The sequence below is a fragment of the Dendrobium catenatum genome, unplaced genomic scaffold, assembly GCF_001605985.2.
Source record: "Dendrobium catenatum unplaced genomic scaffold, ASM160598v2 fragScaff_scaffold_1220, whole genome shotgun sequence".
NCBI lineage: Eukaryota > Viridiplantae > Streptophyta > Magnoliopsida > Asparagales > Orchidaceae > Dendrobium > Dendrobium catenatum.
In genome coordinates this window covers 12842811-12866245 of record NW_021319682.1, presented here as the reverse complement: position 1 = coordinate 12866245, position 23435 = coordinate 12842811, and the positions used below count along the sequence as shown (strand labels likewise).

Here is a 23435-nt window from a genome sequence, read left to right as displayed (position 1 = left end):
TTCAGAGATTTCAGCTTCTAGAAGTAGGGGTGTCAATATTTGACATGACGCGAAAACCCGACTCGAACCTGACCCAAAAATTATAGGTTATGGTCAACCAGTTTGTAAAACGAGTCTGGTTGGGTTGAAAAACCGACCCGTTTCAAAAATTGGGTCGGATTCAGGTTGACCTGGAAATCCGGGAATGACCCGGATTGACCCACGCTGACTGTCATTGACCACTGCCCGCGTGACAAAGCCATATGATCATTGTCCGCTGCTCGCATGATCGCGCTGAAGCCGTGTATGCCCGCTGTCCTGTTGCCCCGTTGTGCAGCACTGGCCTCACTGCCGTCGTCCACACGCCATCCGGCACTTCTGAGACTAAGGCATCAGGTTTACAAAATAGTGTCGTGTCGGGTCGGTTCAACCAGGTAACCCGACAGGTCGGGTCCAAGTTCATATTTTCGACCCATTTGCAAAATTGTGTCAGGTTCGGGTGAACCCGTTTGAACCCGGAACAAACCCGGAACAATTCCGGATTCGACCAGAAACCGACCCAAAATCCGAAATTGAACCCCCTAGCTACAAGTTTCATGAATGCCTTTTTAAATAAAATAGCATCAAGCATCAAATAGCCCACATTCTATCCTGATCTTAAGACGAGTAGCTATTTATTGAAAACAAGTATTTTTCTCCTCGAAAAAAAAAATAGAATTAAGTTAATGTTAAGCTATACCTAGGATGATACAACTCTGCTATCAAAACAACAAATGTGGTAGTAGAGGAAAATAAATTTTAGTATGGATTAACAAAGAATAAAACATCAGATACATATCCAAAATTGTACCTGGAACAGATCAACTACATAAGCCTACCAAAATTGAGTACCATGCCTGCTCTAGTACAGTGCAGAATGCTCCTCAGAGAGCCGGATGGAATGAACTGCAACTCCATTTCGAGCATTATGAACTCGGCCCCATCTTCCCAGGCGAGGTTCCTGATGCAAGTAGGCCACAAACAAAAGATTTTTTTTTGGCAAAATGTTTAGAAGTATCCTCAAGATTTAAATAAACGAAAATATATGCTTTATATCCCACAACATGTTTAAGTAAGATAAGAAAAATTTTCATTTCCAACTGATTTATCAAAAGGTGAAAATTCTCACTGTAGTTCCAATTGCCTATACAATTAGTAATAGATGAAGGTGAATATTCAGAAGGAAGATTAACAAGAACAGCATATTTTTTTAACTTATTTTCTGAGCTTGGTGGATAAAATACACAGGGCGGGAGCATTAAAAATGAAGATCCATTATAAACAAAACAAAAGTTTTGATGTTAAGTACTAAATTATATTTATGGAAGTTCAAAGGTCGCATAAAATGGATATTAAAATTATTAAAAAAATTATCATCAAAACATGCTCAATATAGAACATTAGAAGACTAAGGTGGCTCTGAGTAAAATATTGTAGAATGCGCAATTTCAAATGAGAAAGCAATGCCCTCCAAAAATACTGGCATGGATGTCGAGATTATTTATCCAGTTAACTGAGGTGAGTAGGTGAAAAGAGTATTTCAGTAGGGATTAGGGGTTTATTGTGTCTGTTATAAATCAAATTAATTGCAGGAAAAGGATTCAATGGACGGGAGATTACCTGCCCAACCCCAGCCAGAATAAAGCGGCCAGATTTTGAGAATGCAAGTGAATTGGCAAATCCAACCTGCATTAATCAGAGGTCAGAATCTAATAGAAAAAATGTAAATCAAAGATTATACAATATTAAATCATGTATCCTAACAAGAATAACAAAATGTTCATTGGGAATGTGTGTATGTAGGGTGGAGCAGTATGTGAGCATGTATATCCTTAAAAAGGTCCATACAAAGCAAGAAAAATGGAATGCTAACATAAAACAAATAAAACAAAAGCTGCCGAGTAAAAACATTTACATCTAACATGAACTGATAATAAGCAAGCCACAAGCGAGTAAAGGTTTGGAGAACAGAGTTTGAAATCATGGATTAACAGTAATTTTGTTAAACTGGCTAAAATCAAAATATGAGTATGCTCAGTCTCCTAGATTGGTAACTGAAAGTAGCAGGTAACTTGAGAAAAAATAAAACAACCAAGGTTAGTTTGAACAAAATATTACATCATCACCATCTTAAACAAAAAAATAGGCTGTTCAAAAGACCACCTATTTCCATTGGCTTAGCTGTGTTAAACAAATATCAAAACAACATAAACATTTCAGTATAAACATAAATTTACCCAATCAACAGCAAAAGTGCACCTGATGTCAACTCCACATCTAGTATTGTTACAACAACAGGCGAGAATGCTCCAAGCCTCCAAACAACCAAGGTTGCGGGTATCTTATATCATTACTAAAAAGTATGCATCTGGTTCAAATACTAGTGGTCCAGCTATCGATCTACAGCCCACGAAATCCAACTGTGGTCCTGACCCCCAACAAATTATCAATGAGGTGTACTTGGTTTGGGATGACAAAGCAATGTCAACAATAACAATAATATCAAGTTTTTATCCCACTACATGGGTTCCGCTACATGAATCATTTTCTCCATTGTGTCTGGTAAGAGTTAGACTCCCATTTACATCTAATAAAAAGGGTCATTCTAATACTTTCTAACCAAGTCTTCTTAAGTCTACCTCTAGCATTCTTAACATAGGCGTTCTTAACATAGGTCAAATCTAATATATCTACTCTCCAAACCGGATCATCGGAAGGCCGACGTTTTATGTGACCAAACATCTAAGGCAACTCTCTCTAATCCTATCTGCCACTAGTGCTACACATACATTTTCATGTATATACTCATTTCAAATTCTATTTCTAAGAATGAAGCCCACTCATCTACCTGAGAATCCTCAACTCAGCAACACTTAACCAAATATATTTCTTAAAAACTTGCATTTTAAAAGCATCCAAGCAAGCCACGTCTTAACATACTCTATTATAATGACATGCAGATCATGTAGATAGTGTATCACAATTAAGACACAAGTTATATGTCCCACAGGGTCAAAAAAAAAATAATTTTTTTTTCTTCTTGCAAGACTAGAGAGGAAGTTGAAGGTAAACTTGAATTATGGAGGTCAACCTTAGAGTCTAAAGGCTTTCATTTGAGTAGATCTAAAACTGAATATGGAGTGTAATTTTAGTAAAAATAGATCTAGTGGCGATTATGACTTTGGGCGATTAAGTCATTAATAAGAGCACACATTTTAGATATCTTGGGTCTATTGTTCAGAGTGATGGTGAAATAGATGGGGATATTATTAGTAGAATTCAAGTTAAATGGTTGAAGTAGAGAAATGCATCGGGCTTGTTATGTGATAGAAAAGTGTAACAGTCCAAACTCTTAACTATCGAGATATTATCCACTTTAGCCTAAGAGCATCACAATTTTGTAATGTTGGCATAACTTCTCAATAGGTCACCCAACAAGAATTGCTCCGGGAAGAGCACGCTTAACTGCAAAGTTTCTTACGAAAATTTCAGTCATTACATCAAAAGGAGCCTCGATGTTTAAGAGTTTAGCTTTCTTTTACTTAAAGAGTTTCACAATGTCTCTCACTTAAGTAGCTCCAGTGGAAAGTAAGATTAGAGAGAGTCGCCTTAGATGGTATGGTCACATAAAATGGCGGCCTTTCGATGACCTAGTTAGAAAAATAGATATATTAGTGTTAGGAAACACTTGTGTTCGCAAGTATTCCTAACCTAAACCAGTAAAATTACAGCAGCCAATTGCTGTCCATAGCAGGAAAACAGCATATTTCTGCTGTTTACAGCAGGAAAACAGCACTTGTCCGGGAAAATACGAGAGAAAACTCAAGAAAAGACTTGTATTCCACTTAGACGATGAATAAAAGAGCAAGATACAATTGATCCTCAATTCGAGAGGAGGATCGATCTCTCCCAAATCTCTAGACGCCGCTAGAGCCCAAAGAAATCCTAAATCTACGAGATCTCAAATTTCAGTCAAATTCAAGGCTGGACCGGTCCAGTGGACCGGTCTAACAATTAGATTTTACTTATATTAAGAAAGGAAGAGGTAGACCTAAAAAGACTTGGTTAGAAAATATTAGAAATGATCTTTCTTTATTAAAATTTAGAATAGAATTTGACCTTAACAAGACACAATGGAGAAAAAGGATTCATGTGGCCTACCCCACGTAGTGGGATAAAAGCTTGCTGCTGTTGTATTTAAAATTGAAACTCATCATATGCCCATGTTTTTAAAATATGTGATTTGCTTTTCTAAATTCAAGATACTTTCCAGAGATACAACAGCTATGTTTCCATAAGAAAAACTACTGTAACAAGATCAATTAAACTTGGTGAAACTTAAAAAGGCTTCTTTAAGAACTAAAATATGAATCATCATTAATGCATTATATTATGGATAAAAAACTGTACAGATATTGCGTTACGATATTCAAGTGTAGAGGTGAAAACCAACCAACAACGTTATTATAGAATAATAAGATATTCAACTCATTTTGATACATGAGTACCATGGGACTAGCATTCCTGTTTCTCTCTAATCGTATTCTTGGTATATGTTTCACATGTGTCATTTGTCTAGTCTATGTTCAAATATAATTTTATCTTTGTCAATATCGTAGATAAGATACATGTTCATTCTTTGATTCACTGTCAAGGTCTATACCAGCTACATTTCACAATAGAATGTGATGAAATATTTTGCTCCGTTTGATTTGGAAGAATTGAAAGAAAAAAAATGACAAGGAAATTATAAGGGAAATAATAAAGAAAATGAATTGAAGCTAGATTTCACCACTTATTTGGTTGCGGAGAAATTAAGTAATATTTTTTTAAATCTTATTTGGTTGATGAGACATTGAGAGTTTTTTGTGAGGGGAGATTCAAGCCACATCATCGATCCAATAATTTTTTCTGCCTCTTCTTCAACAATGTAAAGTAGGATATTGCAGTAGAAATGCATTTACTCGAATTTCCCAGTAATCCCAATCATTTATAAACTACATTGAAATCAAACACCTATAATGAAATTGTGAAACAAAATGAACTTGCACACCCATCATTTCCTTCAAACCAAACATACCCTTTAGGTTACAGCCCAACATTAATTACAGACTGAGAAGCAGTCTAATAATGAATAAAAGCAATTCAGTTAATATGCAAATGTTCATTTAAAGTTATGTTTAAAAGAGGAACAAAAACAAGGTGCACATTATACCAAGGGATAAGCTAGTAGCGGCTGGATGTTTTTGTCATCACTTGCAATGTTCCATAGACGAATCACACCATTAGCAGCTCCAGATGCAACAAGATCACTTCCTCTGCACACTGCAACTGAACTTACCCAAGATTGAACTGAGGTGGAGCAGCCGCCTTTGTAAGACCAATATAACATACAAATAATAGGAATAAAAATCCGTCAACTTCAAAGGAAATGCGAAAGGAAATACCAAGCTAATATGACAAGTGCAGAAAAAGAAGCAGGAATGTTCTTTTTTTCTTTTTTTTACTTCTGAGATATGAACCAAAGCATGGCATAAATAAGACTTCAATTAAAAAAATGACAAAGAAGCTCAAGTTCTCTTCTTTAGGCAACTTGCGTTATAAACATGAGTGGAATTACCTGCATGATTGCCGTTAGGTAAGCCTTCCTTGCTATTTGTAGGCAAGTGCTCGTCATGAGATGATAACAGAGCATGTGCATTTTTAATGATATGAATAGGCTTCTTTCGTAATATGCTCCAAAGCTCTATACTACCATCATCAGAGCCAGACAAGAATTCACTATCATTAATAAAGCAACAACACTCGAGCGAAGATGCAGGAGCTCGGAAAACTAATTGTGATTCCTCAGGAACCTGTAGGAAAAAAAGTAGATGCATAACTTCAACTCGCGCGGAGATTAATTTCTCTTAACTATGAAGTATGAACATGATCAACAGCCATGACCTTTACAAAGCTCAAAGCTAACACAATAAAATAATTGGAAGCATATTATTTAGCATAAGATCACAACATTCTCCATTGCAAATGTCCTCTCTTTTGTATACCCTTTGGCTTTTTCATTAAAAATGGCAAATTCTGCACATATCTTGTACTATTTTATGTAGTTTTATCTCAAATCGCATATTAACATGTTTATGCATTAAAAGTGTCAAATTAGCTCAATTTGTGCACGGTTATTCAGTCTTCAAAATCCACGGAGAAAAGACATTCCCTAAACAGGACTTGCAATCAGCTTAAGAGGTGTCTGATGTAGTACAAACATGTGAATATGAGTTGCTTAAGGAAATTTGCACGCTTAATATTTCGAGAATAATATTAAATAAAACTTATGCGTATTTAAACGCTAAGATAAAATAATAAGGCGATAAAACAAGCTTAGGCTAAATCACATGCATAGGAGTTAAGATCATAAAACAGTCAATTTATTCTAACATTGCATACATGATTGGTTTTCAATAATAAATCCCAATGTTAACAATAAGATTAGTCATTACAAGAAGATCCTTCACACAACTCGTCCAATTACTAGGTTTTAGGGGAGAAGATTAGCATGATTTCCATGAATCAAAGATATAACCACAATTGAGAAGTAAACTAAGAAGATAAGAGAATGGGAGGAAGAGTTTACCCAAAGAAAGAGGTTATACGAAGTTCCGGTGGTGGTTTGAGGGCTTGAGAGGAAGTAGACAGCCAGTGGTGGCTCCTTGGACGTCTGGATAGCAACACATTCCTTCTCGAACCCTTGGACAACAAGTAGAATATCTGGGACAACAATTCCAGAAAGTTTTGGACGAAAACGGTAGCTTCTGAGGACATTGGACAGCAAGAGGGCGGCTCTGGTTTTGCAGGACAGCAGTTTCCTAGCGTTAGGAGGGCTGGAACAGCAAAGGTCCTGGGTGGAAATTTCTGGACAGCAAGAACCTTGGCTGGAATTTTCTGGATAGCAAAATCTGGACGGGAATTTCCTGGACAGCAGGAAAATTCTTCCAATGGAGGCTCTGGACAGCAGTGTGGGGGTTCAAACAACAGGCCAGCCCCTTTTCCTAACCAAAATTCCCTTGATAGCAAGTAGGAGCTTCAGGAAAATAGAGGGAAATTGAGGGTGACGACTAGGGTGGATGGGGTTAGAGTGGGGCTGAGTTGGAAACTTAGTGGAGTATCTTATTTAGGTATGGGAGGGAGAGAGGGCACAGCAGCTGTAGGAAGAGCTGGCTTGGTGGTTTAATTAGGGAAGGTTAATTTGAATTTGAACCCATCCAATTGTTAGAGAGGGAAAGTGGGCCGGTCCTTGATGGGGATTTGATTGGGTGCTTTAAAAGGGGTTACCAAAATTGTATATTTAAATTAAGAAAAGAGATTTAGAAGATCTCTGTTTCAAATTTAAAATGAATTTGAATAGTGGGACATTTCCTAAATTAACTAATCTCAATTAGGAAATCAATTTCAGATTTTAAGAAGTTAAAACCAGATTTGCATGACTTTCCTAATTTAGCTTTCTTAATTTAGGAAAGTATTTGAAATTTGAATTTCAAATTACTTAAATCTTTTCCCAAATCACTTAGGCTATTTTAGGTAGGTGTTAATGATGATTGATTTCATCATCCAAGGGGAAATAGGAAGGGGGTGGCCGGCGGTGGGGCTAGGGCTAGCTAGGCCGGCGGTTTGGGGTGAAGGTGGGGTGGCCGTCGGCATGTGAAGGGGGTGAGGGGTGGCTGATGGCTTAGAGGGAGATTGGAGAAAAAGGTCGGCCGGTGGAGGTGGGTTGGATTGGCCGGCGATGGTGGGAGGGAAGATAAGGTGGCCGGTGATAGGGAAAGGAAAACAAAAAAAATACTATGAATACTAACCGCGAGTCCTGGAATCCACCGGCAGCTGACGGGTGATGCAAGACCCTCTCCTAGGGTTTATCCTCTCAAGAACTCACAAAGCGATCAACAAGAAAAAAAATCTAAAGTTTCATTCATAATTCATCATCCTAAAATAAAATAGAGCTAGCCTATAAATAGTGGCCTCATGAAAAGAAAATAAACAAAGACTAAAACGCCCTTCGGGCTACAACACCACATGACCATCCCTAGGGGTAAAATAGGAAAAACAGAAATATAAAATAAACTAGTACATTAGACACATCAAAAATAAAATAAACTCCAGATCGTAGCCATTGATCTTCCGATGTCCTCATCAGTGTCACTCATTGACACAGTTATAGTAGGAAAACTGTTTGAAACATGCAATCATTTTTTAGTTACACTAGGAAAATTACCAGCATAAAATGCAGTACATGGGGGCAATATCCTACATTACTTCTCCCATTGTAAACATGCTAAGCATTTTTTAAAGATTCTTGGTTGAACCAGTAAAATTAACAGTAAATAATGAAAATTGTTGCTTAGGCTTGATTGACAAATAACAGAAGCTCCAGTTTAACTAGAAATGTGCAGAGAAAATTGTTGTTCCAATGTTAACTTCTATTTGTCGATGCCTGGCCTACCACTTATTTTTACTTCTTTCGAAATTTCAATTTCTTACGGTCTTAAAAGTGAAAGTGTTTATTTAGTTCGCTTAAACTTCCATTTTCATTGAGTTATCATGATTACAAAGTAAACTGAAAATTAGCCTATGGGTAACTGGAAAAAAAAAAAAAGAGGATTTGATATGTTATTTCTTATTCAATAAAAGGTGAACTAAAAGAAAATGCCCAAATTGTTCATAAAGGGACATTTTTCCCCTTGTTACTGAACTTATACAAACCTTTAAGAAATTAAATATGAGAAAGCAGTGTCAGTTAAAATCTTCAATACAAATTTCAGAAACTTGTGGTATTAATATAATTTGTTTGATTTGTACTTATGCACTTATTTCATAAATCTAACTAATTCATTGGATTCTTCTCTCTTTCTATCAACTCCTTTTGAATCTGTACTTATACACATATTTGTGTCACTAATTCATTATTAAGAAATTTTCTTATTCTAGAATTACATGTTGTAAGCACTGCTACAAATTTCGGTTGAGATAAGACCTAAAACATTTGTTAGAATAAAAAACAAATATCTCCATTCCTAAAATAGAGTTTTTGTCCCTAAAAATGTAATGTAAATTAAGGTGATTGGTTTTGATCATATAAAAGAGAAGTATGCATCCACTTGTAATAATTTTAGTTAGATCTACCAAGACTTATATGAATTATCTTTGTTTAACAAAGACTATATGACTAAAGATGATTATTTATTTAAGAGTACTCGCCCTGTATTTCTAATTATAAATAAAGATAATTGTCATAAAAGAGATGTAACATGTATAGTCATAATGCGGGACTAGTCAATCTACTACAGATAAAAACTAAATACAAGATTTAGTTTTAGTACGCCTCTACCAATTACATATAATCCTGAGAAGATGGTAGTATGGACTTTATATTAGGTTTACCAATGACATGAAAAAAGCATGATTATATTTGTGCTAGCAGATTGTTATTTTTTCAAAAATGGCATATTTCATATCATGTCATACAATACTAATGCATCACATATAATTAAAAAATATATTAATAAAGTTATTAAATTGCATAACTTACCTAAAATAATTATTTCAGATCAATATATAAAATCCAGAAGTTATTAATGAAAAAACTCTATAGAAAAAAGCATATCAACGTAAATTTTCAACCACTTATCATCCACAAACTGATGACCCAGCAGTAGTGATTAATGGGAAATTCAAAGATTTGCAATATTTTTGATAAAAGACCTGCATCTTAGTGAGATTTGATATTGCCTAAGATTGAATTTGCATATAATTCATCAATATATAGGTCTACTCATCACCAGCATAAGTCTATTTGAGACTACCTTAGTGCATCAACCTTAAATCCTATAAATTTTGTTGACCTTATTGTCAAAGGCATCAACCTGGGAAACCAACTTAAATTATAGACAATTTATCATCTACAAACTGATGACCAAATTGAAGAGGTTAATAAAAAACTTGGAAGATATTATGCTGTCTGATAAAAGACTATGCATATGGGTGGGATTGGATATTGCCTATGTCTGAATTTTCATACAATTCATCTATTAGTAGATTTATTGGCATGAGTCCATTCAAGATTATCATAAGATATAAACCTAGAATGCCAATAAATTGAGTTGACCTTATAAAAAATATGGCCAACACCTTTGCACAATCATTCAGAAAATATATGAATGACATGTTAAGGATATCCATAAAAAATTAATAAATAATTATGTTAATTACATGTTTTTGCTTATGCGAACAGTATTGAATCCCAAGGGACAACAATTCAAACTCATATGCATTGAACTAATGCTTATCTATCAAAAAATTCAAAAAGAAAATAAATTTTTATCTGTCTGATTTAACTTTATTTCATGAGCCTACAACCAATTACTTGAATTCAACTCTCTTTCCACCTCTTTCTAGTGAGTTCGCATATAATGCTCTTCAAGAAACTTACATGAAAGTTGTTCCTACTGCTATTTTAGAAGATTTGATTGTTTTCACTGCTGATTGTGGATTCCAAATTATCTTGTTCACTGGCAAGACATACTTAATTGTGATGATTTGTAGATTAACTTGCAACAAGCACAATTTTTAAGATGTTTTTCTTGATAAATATCAAATGCTAAATTTTGCCCTCAGAATTATTTTTACTATTCAAATTATTCAAGCGGTGGGCAATGGAAGTTTGAACTTAGTCCTTGCCTTTAGTGGTGGAAGCTTAGACTTTTGTGTCAAATGGAAGTTGTTGTTGTAAACAGGAGTGCTTGTTTGACTGCTAAATTTATACTAAAATTGCAGCACTAGAGATGTGGGGTAGTCAATATGCTAACTTTGAGTCCAGCATTTTGATTTCTGTAGCATTGGTTAAAGTGATATTATGAATATTGAGATTTCCCTAATTCCTATTTGGGCCTATTGTTCTATTACGAAGAGCATACATTCAAGAATTATGTGAGGCGCTTTTTGGGTTTTGTGATGGGACTGGTAAGAGATTAATGACATAAAAATTTTTAATGTTTTAATTTAACTATGGATTAAGCTTAATTCTATGCTTACCATATCGATAAGCCTAAATGGATGAGAATTCTATAAATAACTAGTTTTATTGCACGTGCATTAAATGCACGTGAAAAAGAAATGCATGTGAAAAAGAAATTAAAAATAAAAATTTATATTTAAATTATTTTAATTATATTATCAATGGAAAGTCAGTTTATCCAAAAGTTATCACAAGGAACATCATTTATGCAAGTCTAAGAGAAGATTTTCATATTCCCTTGCTTAAGAGTGATGCAAGCTATAACAAAGGTTCCAATGTGTTTAACGACTTCTCAAAATGCAAATTGTGTATTACCATGCTTCCAAATTAAAATATAAGTCAAATATAACAATATTTTAGCAATGAGGTCCCATACATAGAGTTCAATAAACTTTCAATCTTGCAAGTAAGGTTAAGGTGAGTAGTAGAAAAATAATCCAACCTCTTGTACTAAATGCTTTAATTACATTACTTCTAATGCTTTCCGAAATACAAAAACAATGCAAATTGTGTTGTAAGAAGAAATTGCATGTTATTCTATAACGATGAATTCATTAAATGAACAAAAGACATGTCAATTGAAGAATGATATAACATAATAAAAATTTCATAAAGATTTGTATACATTCGCTATATTGAGTAGAAGCATAATTATTTGGCTATTGCTCGGTATTTAATTGAAGAATGCAAGCCAAATAGTTCCGATCAGGCAAGAACCATTTTCTTTACTGACTTACAATAGAAAAGATGTGAAGAAGCTTTGAATATTTAAATCACATTTAGACATTGCATTGTTGTAAGTGAATTTTTTTTAAAATAAATTTTTTATAGTTTTTTTATCCAATATGAACATTCGCCAAAAACTGACTCAAAATATTCTAAGTTTTCTTTTTGTAAGGGATTAACTGCGGATGGGTTTACATAATTATATAAAATAAAAATGACAAAAAATAGCAAATGAAAACCCTTGTATTAATCTCATTATATTAATGATTTATTTAAAGCCGTATAAGCACTAATAGTGTTAGGCACCTAAATAACTTTGTTAAATAAATAAGACAAATGATTAAAATTAACACTTTTAAATAAGCGATAAAAAACAGTACCATTGAGCATTTATTTCTTCCCATGAAATATGTATATCGTCTAGTTTTAAACATTCATCTTTTAATAAAAATCCACCAACGGGCCTATGCGTTAATTCATAAAAAATTAGTCTTTAAAGGGATCAAATGTTCGCTAATGCAGTAATGCTCAAAGAACTATAATTATAAAAAAAAAACTCTAAAGAGCTAATGATCCCAACTATAATACATGAAAAAGAGGAAAGAGATTATCATAATGGAGATTATAAAAATAAAGATTATATAATATTTTATGATAAATTCTTTCGCCCATGATAAACTTTTATAACCTCCAACTAATTAATTAATAAAAAGTGCAAATTACTTACCTTTATCCAAAAGTAGATGCAAACAAACAATATTGAAATTCACTATTAATAAATAATGTGTTCGAAAGTGATTAAAATAAAATAATAGAATTACAATTGCAATATATATTAATGATAATAAAAAAATCAATATTCTAAATTAATAACACATATTTCATAAGGTTGACGATTTAATATAATTACATCAATATGAAAAAATATCATGCGAAATTCAATAAATTCTATCTACATAATTAACTACAAAATATACATGCAGTCAAATAACTTTATGTATACTTGTCCATAAGATAATGATAGGTTTTTTGGCCAACTGAAATAATAGATAATAAAAATAAATTAGATTCTTTGATATTAACTGGAAAAAATACATTAACAAATATGAACAATGATTTTCAAATATGAATTATTTAAACATATAAATAAATTATGTGTTAGAAAGAAAACAAAATAGCATGATATAATTACAAATTAAATATACTAAAAATAAATTTTCTTAATTTAAGTAATATCAAGAATATCTATAAAATTTTAAGAAATAATTAAGTATTGTTCCATAAGAATATCTATAGAAAATCACAAAATTATCAAAAGAGAATCGATATGATCCAATCAACATTAATGCATGCATATAATTATAATTAAATGCCCTTTGTATCAATTTTTCTTTGAATTTAATAGTTATATGTTAAAAAGAAAAATTTTGAAAAATGAATTTTAGTTTGTTTTCTGTAAAAATAATTGTGTTGTTTCACCAAATAATTTGAATCGTTTTAAGAAATTTGTAATGAAGATGAATACATAGTTTGTAATTAAAAAATTTTGAGTAATAAGAAAAGTTTTTAAGTAATAAAAAATGTTGATGAAAATATCTTATTTTTTATTATATAGAATGTATTATTTCAACTTAAATTCTTCTTAAAGTATTTTTTTTAATTGATTTAGAGAAGATGAAGAATTCTGACATAATATAACATCATGCATATAATTTTGCATTCAAATAACATTTGTTTTCTTCTTTTCCATGATTTTGTAAGATAAAAAATGCTAAATTTGGTTACGAAATCTTTTCTATTTGAAGCGTTTGTATAATAATAAAGACAATTACTATTGTTTGTTTAGAATGAACATAAGTTGTATTACTTCATAACATATGAGTTAAACTCATATGCATACCTGAAAAATGGAAAGAGCAATGGAAGTTGTTAACTACTTAACTCGTCTCTAATGCCAAAGATAAACTCTGATCACCACGCTAGGGAAGCTTTTTCTTTCTCCACTGCTACAGACAAGTTCCAATGATCCCTTCTCCGGTTTCAACTTTATGAAGGAGTTCCGCAATGTATTTCATATTTTTAATGTGAGAAGTTTCACAATTTAAAGTATAATAATGATTGAGAATACAAAGGGTTTCCTCGAGATTTTAATTTCTAAAATGGAATACGAAGCATTCATATAATAATGCTAGATGGATGGTCATATTTGATATGAGTTTTAATTACTCTTAATCAATTAATGTGAGTTTTATCAATTTTAATTTCAGATAGTTAATGTGAGGAGTTTCACAATTTCATGTATAATAATAACTAATAATATAAAGGGTTACACTTATTTATTAATTATTTATAATACAATGAAGGGACAAGATAATTTTAGAAGAAATAAAATAGATGATCAAGATTTGATTTGAAAGGAAATTCAAGTGGCTTTTATAATAGAAGTATTATGTATTATGTTAATTTCAAATTCTATTGGCCATCCGTTTTATACTATAATACTAATAAAATACGCGTGTAGCTTAGGAGGTCTATTTTATAAAATAAATTTAGATTTATACTTTATATTTTTTTAAATTATTCATTATTAAATTATAAATTTTAACAGTTATTAAAGAATGAATATTAATTAATGAATTATGTTCTTAATTGATCAGATTGACATAAATTAAAAATATAATGCAAATAAATATATTAGTTATTTATATTTGAATATAGGAATAAATGCAATTAAAATCTTTGGCATTTCAACAATTAGCTCTCATTTAAATGCAATTAAAATTTTAAAAGTCATGTATTTAATTAAATAAGTTTTAAAATAATTTAAATGTACAAATAAAATGAGAATAAATGCAATGCAATTAAAATTTAAAATGTCATGCATTTAATTAAATATGTTTTAAAATAAATTAAATGTACAAATAAAATGAGAATAAATGCAATTAAAATATTTGGCATTCCAACAATTAGTTCTTACTTAAATGTAATTAAAACGTCATGCAGTTATTAATTAAATGAAACGGATGAAAACTCAAGCATTTAGAAGAATTAAAATCAATTTTGATGAGGTGTATTTAAGGGGTATTAAATTACATAAGTATTATTTTTAAATTTATTAATGATTTATAATACAATGAAAGGACAAGATAATTTAAAAAAATAAAATGAATGGTCAAGATTTGATATGGATGGAAACTCAAGTCCCCTTTATAATAGTAGTATAGATGTGTATAAGTCATGTAATTGAACATATTTTTTGCCCTAATATAATTTTCTTTTCAATTTTCAATCTTGTAAGAGCAAGTTGGATATGTGATTGCTTTGAATACGGCACAAATGTGACTACTTCATTCCAGGGCAATCAAATCCTCATACTCACATAAGATCAAAATTTCTTACTTCGGTATTATCATTCATTATTTTATTTAATCTATAAAATCAAATACTGATTTGTTTAATGCTCTTGATTTTGATCAAAATTGATTTTATTAAAATTAAATTCAATTACGCGTTGATTTTATACTTCTAATTCCTTGTTAAATTTCTTGAAATATTTTGACCATTTCTTTATCACCTAGGTTTTATTTGTATAATTGTTTGTTTATATTTAAAAAAGGCTAGCTGTTGAATTAATTGGTGATATGTGAACTGCAAATCCTAAATTTCCTTTGCAAGAAATCATAAATGCATCATATTAGTTGCATTTAGATACTGTAACCCTAATTTATCCTAAATCACCACCACCAGCATAGAAACAACATCTAACATAACCAATAAGAATAATGATAGGAATAATATAGCAAGGCAGTCATTCCACGATAACCATAGAAATAGGAATAGAAATCAAGAGCTAGTACATCAAATATCTTCAGATTGAAAAATTTTTGCCCTTTGTCGAATGGTTTAGTTGATATTATTCTACAGATTTATGCACAATTGATCAATTCAGCACAAGAATATATCAATGGAACATCACATGTAGATGTTTTTCCATTTTACTAGATATTAATGATACCAGCATCAATAGCCAACACCATCTCAACAATAATCGTAGCTTTGGCATATTTACAAATATGAAGTTGATGCATTTGATGTGAAATCAAAAGAACAAGTTGGAGAGAAAGAAGAATTTAAAGTTAAACTAAATTCAATCAAAACCAACTAAATACAAAAATATTTACAAAATTTTGAATTTGTATTCTTTTGTCCCAATACACTTTACAAATTTATATGATCTATTTCTTTCTTGAAGTTAATTTCTTAAGAGGGAAAACCTTTTTGGATATGCAAAAAACATTGACCTTACCTATTTTTTTGAATTCTACATATGCTTAGCAACAAAAATAGGGCTAAAATTATTATAATTAATATCAAACTTCAGAAAAAAAAAAAAAACATGATAATGAATAATGTGTATTGCAGCAGAATATGATAACGAGAGTGATAAATTTCTTAAATGCTCCATAATGCAAACATTCTAAATAATTCCAGAAAAGATAGTAAAACTTATTCTGAGTATTTATAAGATTCAACAATTTTTTTCTCTAATAACTAGCAAATTACATAAATAAGTTTGATTCAAATAAAACATGTTTGTCTTTTAGACAAACAATCTATTTAAAAGAAACTAATCCAATGTTGTGAAAAAAAATATATAATTGAAATGTAACTATGGATAAATTCAAACAAATGGAATTTTAAATTTCATGTTTTCTTGAAAGCAACTACAACAACAACAAAATCAAGCCTTTGTCCCACTACGTGGGATCGGCTACATGAATCTTTTTTCTCCATTGTCCTGTTAAAAGTCAAATTCTCGTTTAAATCTAATAAAGAAATAACATTTCTAATGTTTTATAACCAAGCCTTTTTAGGTCTACCCCTACCTTTCTTAATATAAGTCAAATATAATACATCTACTTTCCTAACCGGGTCATCGGAAGGCCGTCGTTTTATGTGAACAAACCATTTAAGGCAACTCTCTCTAATCTTATCTTTCACTAGAGCTACTCCAACCTTTTCATGTATATGCTCTTTTCATATCCTATCTCTAAGGGTAAATCCACTCATCCACCTGAGCATCCTCATCTCTGCAACACTTAGTATTATGCTTCTCTTTTAATGGCCAACATTCTGCACCATAAAGCATTGCAGGTCTCACCACCATCTTATAAAATTTTCCCTTAAGTTTGAGGAGGGTTTTTCTATCACACAACAAGCAATATGCATTCCTCCACTTCAACCATCCAACTTGAATTTTACTGATAATATCCCCATCTATTTCACCATCAATCTGAAGAATAGATCCGAGATATCTAAAATATGTACTCTTATTAATGACTTGATCGTCCAAAGTCACAATCAGCTATAAGAAGATAAGACAATAAAGAAACTCGCAAAAAAACACCAACCCATGAATAAACTGTAAGAAGCACTAGTGGCAAAAACAAACCTTTAGAAATAGTCAGAAAGGATGATCCACAAGGAAAATCCACAAATAATGATAGGAATAGAAATATTCGTGGCCTCAATCGAAACAACGGCCACCGTAGAAAAAGGACCACAAGGCAGCAACTCCATAATAGTTATAGAAATAAAGAAAAATGGTAGAATGTGAATAGGAAAATAGAGCGACTAAATTAAAAAGCTTCTTGAAAGTGGAGCATCTAACATAACATTTAATCATTATTGTGTGTTTGAATTGACTGGAGATAATACATATTTATCAAAATCATGATAAAATTATGGGATGTATTTATTTCTCCTATTGTTTGGAATGTGTGATTAAGAGATATTTCACAAATAATTTTAATCCATCAAAATACATCTCTCATATCACAATCCTTTCTTATGGAATATATATCTCACATCACAAATTGAACAATTATTTGTCTACTGCATCAAATATTTAGCAGTGCATAATGATGAATACAGATTGTAGCCTAGTGAGTTGACCCCCACCAGTGGCGAACTCAGCTCAAGCAAGGATGGAATGGAAGGCAGTACACAGCAACATGAGATAATGAAAGATTGAGTAGCTTAGTCTTTTGGAGTTAAGTTTGATAATAAAGCAGATTATGGGAAAGTTAACTCCTATATTCCGTATTTTGGGATCTTCAATTGAGCAATCCTCCCCAAGTTCTGCAAGGATACAAGCATGGTTTAAAATTGCGCAATATGAAGCTCTCCTTGAGGCCCGCCTTTGTGCAATTCCAGTGAAAAGCGTCTTGAGGCTTACGCCTTAAGTGTTTTTTATGAGGCTTGCGCCTCAACTTTTTTGAGGCCCGCCTTAAGGCGCGCCTCGCCTCACTGACATGAGGCTTACGCCTCACCCAAAATATATTAAGACTTACATAAATCCTGAAGTAAAGCCGCAAACAAATCACACTTCGTGTACCCCATAGTCGCAGCAACTTCCTCTCAACTTCCTTAACCTCTAACCCGTCGCCATTTTTTAACATATTATTTGATTATTATATAAAAATTTACTTTTAATATTTATTTGCACTTAACACAATTTTTTTATTTTGAGGCTCACGCCTCAAAATGCCTTGAGGCTTACACCTTGCCTTACAAACAAAAACCGCCTCAATACCTAATTGCGCATTTTTAAACATGGTGATGACAGTGCTGATGACTTATGAGTTCTTATGTGATATGTCATTGCTATTTATTTTTGGAATTATATGTTAATGAAAAGAATACTGTGATTTGGGAAAGATGGAGTTTGAGTTGAACTATATTTCATATTATCTTATTATTGGGATCTTTTGATTTCACTTCATATATTGTGCATTTTTATGTTTTATATATTATTTATTCATTAGTATATACAAAATTTATCATTTTATGTTTACACAATTTTTTGATTTTGAGGCTTACGCCTCAATACGCCTTGAGGCTTACGCGTCGCCTCACGAACGAAAAACGCCTTAATACCCGATTACGCAATTTTAAACATTAGATACAAGAGACATTATTACCAAAGCGCTCTCTATCCTGCTGGTTTTGTTATTTCCATTTCAACAATTAATGTAAGGGGAACATACCACCTTCATTGAAAGGTTTGTGAAATTTTGCTACAAAACCCAACAACAACAGCAACATCCAAGCCTTTATCCCACTACGTGGGGTCAATTAAATGAATATTTTTTCTCCATTATGTCTTGTTAAGAGTCAAATTCTCATTTAAATCTAATAAAAAATTCATTTATAATATTTTCTAACCATATCTTTTTAGATCTACCTCTACCTTTCTTAACATAAGCCAAATCTAATACATGTACTCTCCTAATTGGATCATCAGAAGGCCAACGTTTTATGTGCCCAAACCATCTAAGGCAATTCTCTCCAATCTTATCTTCCACTGGAGGAGCTACTCCAACCTTTCACGTATATACTCCTTTTGCATTCTATCTCTAAGAGTGAAGCCACTCGTCCACTTGAGCATCCTCATCTCTGCAAAATTTAACCTAATTTTATGCTTCCCTTTTAATGGTCAACATTTTGTGCCATACAACATTGCAGATATCACCACCATCTTATAGAATTTTCCCTTAAGTTTGAGCTATACTTTCCTGTCACACAACAGGCCCGATGCATTCAGAAAAATTATTGGCATACCATGCCTAGAACTTAGGCATAATAAAAAAATTAAAATGCAGTCAACAAAATTGAATGAATTATAGAAACATAACAACGTATTAGAACTAATAGATATAAATCCTTTGCAAACACCAAAGTCATACTTAAGTGATTTGCTAAATCCTAACAGAACTAAAACATGGAGAACCTACGAATGCTAACATAAATAAGATCGAAGAAAAATTCACAGATATTTCTCAGTCTGCTGCAAAAGAAATCACAAAAGTTAGCCAATTGATAGAGAAAACACCGGTCTTCCAACTTCCTACCACATTATGATTAGTAAAATCTGGAAATAATATATATTCTACATAAATGCTAGGAAATCAGGAATGCTATTTGAATTCTAAATTATCCAAGGAATTTCTACTATTGCCACTCTTCTTGTGATCAAGACTCAAGCTATTGGATTCCACAATCCATAGACCAGGCTTATAGAAATTAATTCTGAAATCCAGGCTACCAGCTACGTTTCCTCCGTGCAACGTCCATCAATAAAGGTCAACACGATTCCCTACGGCTAACCTCCTGTATACAGCTATCTAATGGGCGATTTATTTAAGTTTTCTACTCTTACAATAGTATCTTCTTCCACAATGCATACACCTTTAAATAATTTATTGTCTATTATAGTCCCATTAATACTTTTATTATAAATGTGCATAAATACCCCATAATTCAGCAATAAATATGATTTTACATTTTGTTCAATTAGAAAACCATGAATTTGGAGACATCTTAAAAAACTATTATTGCAGAAAACTAATGGTGATGATACGCATTGTCTCAATTACAAGAAAATCAGGTAAATAGTCAACTTTCACAAAAAGCTTCTACAATATTATGGCATTTGCCTGAAAATGATTTCAGCATTCTAAAGTTCCATTACCATTGCCTTTCAAGTAGATAGGCTTCTGATTCAAATCTGCACATAACCACTTATAATCTTGGGAAATGGTTCCTTGGGCTACTCAATCCTCGCTTCATAGAAAATGTTACAGGAACAGTATCTCATAAAGATTTGAGAAAGGAACTTTCATTCATATAAACAGCAAACTAAAAAGCAAATCCCAAAAGAAAATCCACCTTGATAGGTTTGTTACCCATGAAACTATGTTCTCCCCAGGGAATTATCTCTTAATCTACCAAATCACATTTGCAAAAACTGCCTATGCATTTGAGCCATTTCAGTTTGTGTGGCCACTAGATTCTACAAGCCTATTAAAATATGAAAAAAAAAATTTCTAGAGCAACTATTGCTGTTCAAAACTTTCTAACCATATTTGCATCTCATGTGGCAATGGGATAAAATAGCATGATTCCCTGAAACTTCAGCATATCGATTTAAATATGATTAAAACCAGAAGTTTGAACAGGAACCATGGGCTTTTTTCCTTCTAGCAAATGTGGGGAAAATCTACAGATGCTAAAAATATGACAAATATTTTAGTTATTATTAGAATTAGGACAAACCGACAAACCTTCCATAACCGCATAGTCCGATCACGGCCAACTGTTAGAAGCCGCTCTTTATGCAAACAATCAATAGTCAACACTTCACTTTGATGACCAAAAAGATTATCCATGTGGGTTCTGTCCTCTACATTCCAAAGCTTGATTGTTCGATCAAAGGAGCCAGAGAAGAGTTGTGGAGTTCCCTGCCTAAAAGTAAGGCAGGTTACAGGGCCTCTATGGCCACGGAATGCCTGTTAAATATAACAAAGATTAGGGACCAGAATAACCAAAAAAATGCATATTAATACAACTAATAAACAAATTTGGCCTTCCATTGCAGGTATACTTATACATGATGATCGTATGTTATACAGAAGACAACAACTCTGAATTGAGAACTATTTCTACATCAATATTAAATTGGTGCAAAATATAGCAATCTATATAAATAAATGTCATCAAAAGAGAAACTTGCCTAAATTGAAATTTGCCTAAATAGACATCTGGTTTACATTTAACATTATAAATTATTAAAGGCTACAGAAATGTTTTATACTCTGGTTTCAAACATAAGGAATAACAAAAGCAATGTGCAAATTAAGGTTTCGTTTGGGACAGCTTTTTTACTGCTTCTTAAAGCAGCTTTCTAGTAAAAAAATTTATTTAGACATGCTCATCCCACGTAGTGGGATAATAGTTTGTTGTTGATGTTGTTGCTATTGTTGATTGTATTTAGACATCATAGAAATATCAAGATTACCTGGATGTGCTCACGTGTGCGAGTATCCCACAGATGCACATCTCTGTCTAAACCTCCAGAAGCTAAATAGCGGCCATCAGAGCTGACAGCCAAACTTAAGACGTTCTTACTCCTCTTTGATGTTGAATTTTGAGGACCATTTGCACGGTGTGAAATCAGTACATCCTCATTAGGCCACAAATACTTCTCATGTTTTCCACTTTCAACATCCCAATGCAAAATGGTTCCATCTTTAGAAGCTGAGAACCCTCTACGATCATCTTCAGCTAGTCCTACTGCAGTTACGGACATCCGGTGCTTCACCAGCACTTTGAACTCATCATCAGGTTCAGGATTCAAAACCCTACATTGTCGCAAGCGAACAGTAATCAATACTTGGCGATAGTTTCTGAAATAGAGGCATTTGAAGCAAAGCAACAATCTAATTCGCTTGTGCGCATTAAACACATTATAACTTTTACAAGATTATCCGGAATCACTGATAAAATAAATAACAAATCCTCAAAACCAACAAACACACATTTGCTACTGTGGCAGAGAAAGACAAATTGTGCAAGTTGAAAATAAATGTGGCACCTTGAAGCTATCAACCGCCTCACACGACCACTTGCCTCGAGCTGGTCCTTCTGCAGTATCTCAGCGACAAGAGAGTCCCTCCTCCCTTCCCTCTCCTCCATATTTATTTCATCACCCTCTCCAACCCCCTCCTCTTCTTCAAGCTTCTTTGCCGCAGCTCTAATCCTTTCAAGATGCTCCTTAGCCATCCGGAACCTTGTTTCTGCTGCGGTCTCCTCAGGCTCCTCCCCTTGATCCTCTCCACCCACCACCTCGGCCTCAGATTCGTCGCTAGGCAAGCTCTCGACTTCCTCTTTGTCGTTGAATGCCGTAACTCCCTTGCGCCGTCGCTTCGCGTCAGCTTCGAAGAACGGATCGTCCCCATTGGAGATGGATTTGGGCTTCTTCTTGCCTCCTCTGGTTCGAGAAAAATTCTTCACCCTCTGCCTCTTCATCTCGATGGGGCTGTTTGGATACAGGATTTATGCTAAATCCTGCCAAACAGGATTTATTAGGGAACCGTTAAATCTCACAGCGACTCCGTTTCGCTCTTTTTTGCCGTAAATCCTGATTTGCTAAATCCGGGAGTTCGGTGAATTTACAAGATTTGGCCGAAGAAGCGCGCGAACGGAAAAAAGATTGCTACTTTCTCAATGAACAAGCTATCGACGTTCTCTTTACTTCCGATCGAACAGACGAACGGCGAGGAGGCGTGATACACACTGTGTACTGTATATGCATATAGTGTGTAAACTCACCGGGACACCGCGCAGAATAATTTCTGCGCGCCTTGGCGGCGAAGTCGAAGAGCAACGGACAGTGGAGAGGGAAAAAGGAAACCTAGCAAATCCGCCGCTATATAGGAATAATTTAATTTAGTTTAATTAATTCAATTAAAGTTATTATTTGATTTTTTTTAAATGCCATAATAAATTATAGAATAAAGCTTTGAAAATGTAACATTTTATAGAAGATCTAATAAAATTAAAATTAAAGAATAATCATACTTTCATAACCATAATTTAATAAAACTCTAAATTTTAATTAATTATGATTGTTGCAGACTAGAATATATGCGATGATATAGTTAAAAAAATTTCAGCTTAGCATTGTACGGATATCTAACACACAAACAAAAGATGAAAGAACATCAAGATTTTTATTTGAAAAATCCTGGAAAGGAAAAATCATAAGGACACGCTTAGTTGAAAA

At 32.9% G+C, this 23435-nt stretch overlaps 1 protein-coding gene across 1 annotated transcript; it reads right to left on the bottom strand.

Annotated features, from left to right (window-relative positions):
- Nucleotides 1-737: 737 nt before the first annotated feature.
- On the bottom strand, nucleotides 738-23064 carry LOC110110009 (U3 snoRNP-associated protein-like YAOH). Its single transcript, XM_020841290.2, has 7 exons — nucleotides 22245-23064; nucleotides 21669-22011; nucleotides 20935-21159; nucleotides 5639-5873; nucleotides 5234-5388; nucleotides 1639-1704; nucleotides 738-979 (listed from the first exon to the last, which is right to left on the bottom strand). Exons 1-7 carry the CDS (start codon nucleotides 22676-22678, stop codon nucleotides 881-883), a joined length of 1557 nt encoding a protein of 518 aa, XP_020696949.1. The 5' UTR covers nucleotides 22679-23064; the 3' UTR covers nucleotides 738-880.
- Between the last annotated feature and the right edge of the window lie 371 nt (nucleotides 23065-23435).

What these genes read in the sequence shown, in the direction of transcription:
- LOC110110009 (XM_020841290.2), bottom strand. Translation starts at nt 22,678, where the DNA reads ATGAAGAGGCAGAGGGTGAAGAATTTTTCTCGAACCAGAGGAGGCAAG. An exon ending in GCACACGTGAGCACATCCAG is followed by an intron (nt 21,160 to 21,668) that starts GTAATCTTGATA and finishes TATATTTAACAG; the next exon opens with GCATTCCGTGGCCATAGAGG. An exon ending in GGACTATGCGGTTATGGAAG is followed by an intron (nt 5,874 to 20,934) that starts GTTTGTCGGTTT and finishes TTTTTCCTACAG; the next exon opens with GTTCCTGAGGAATCACAATT.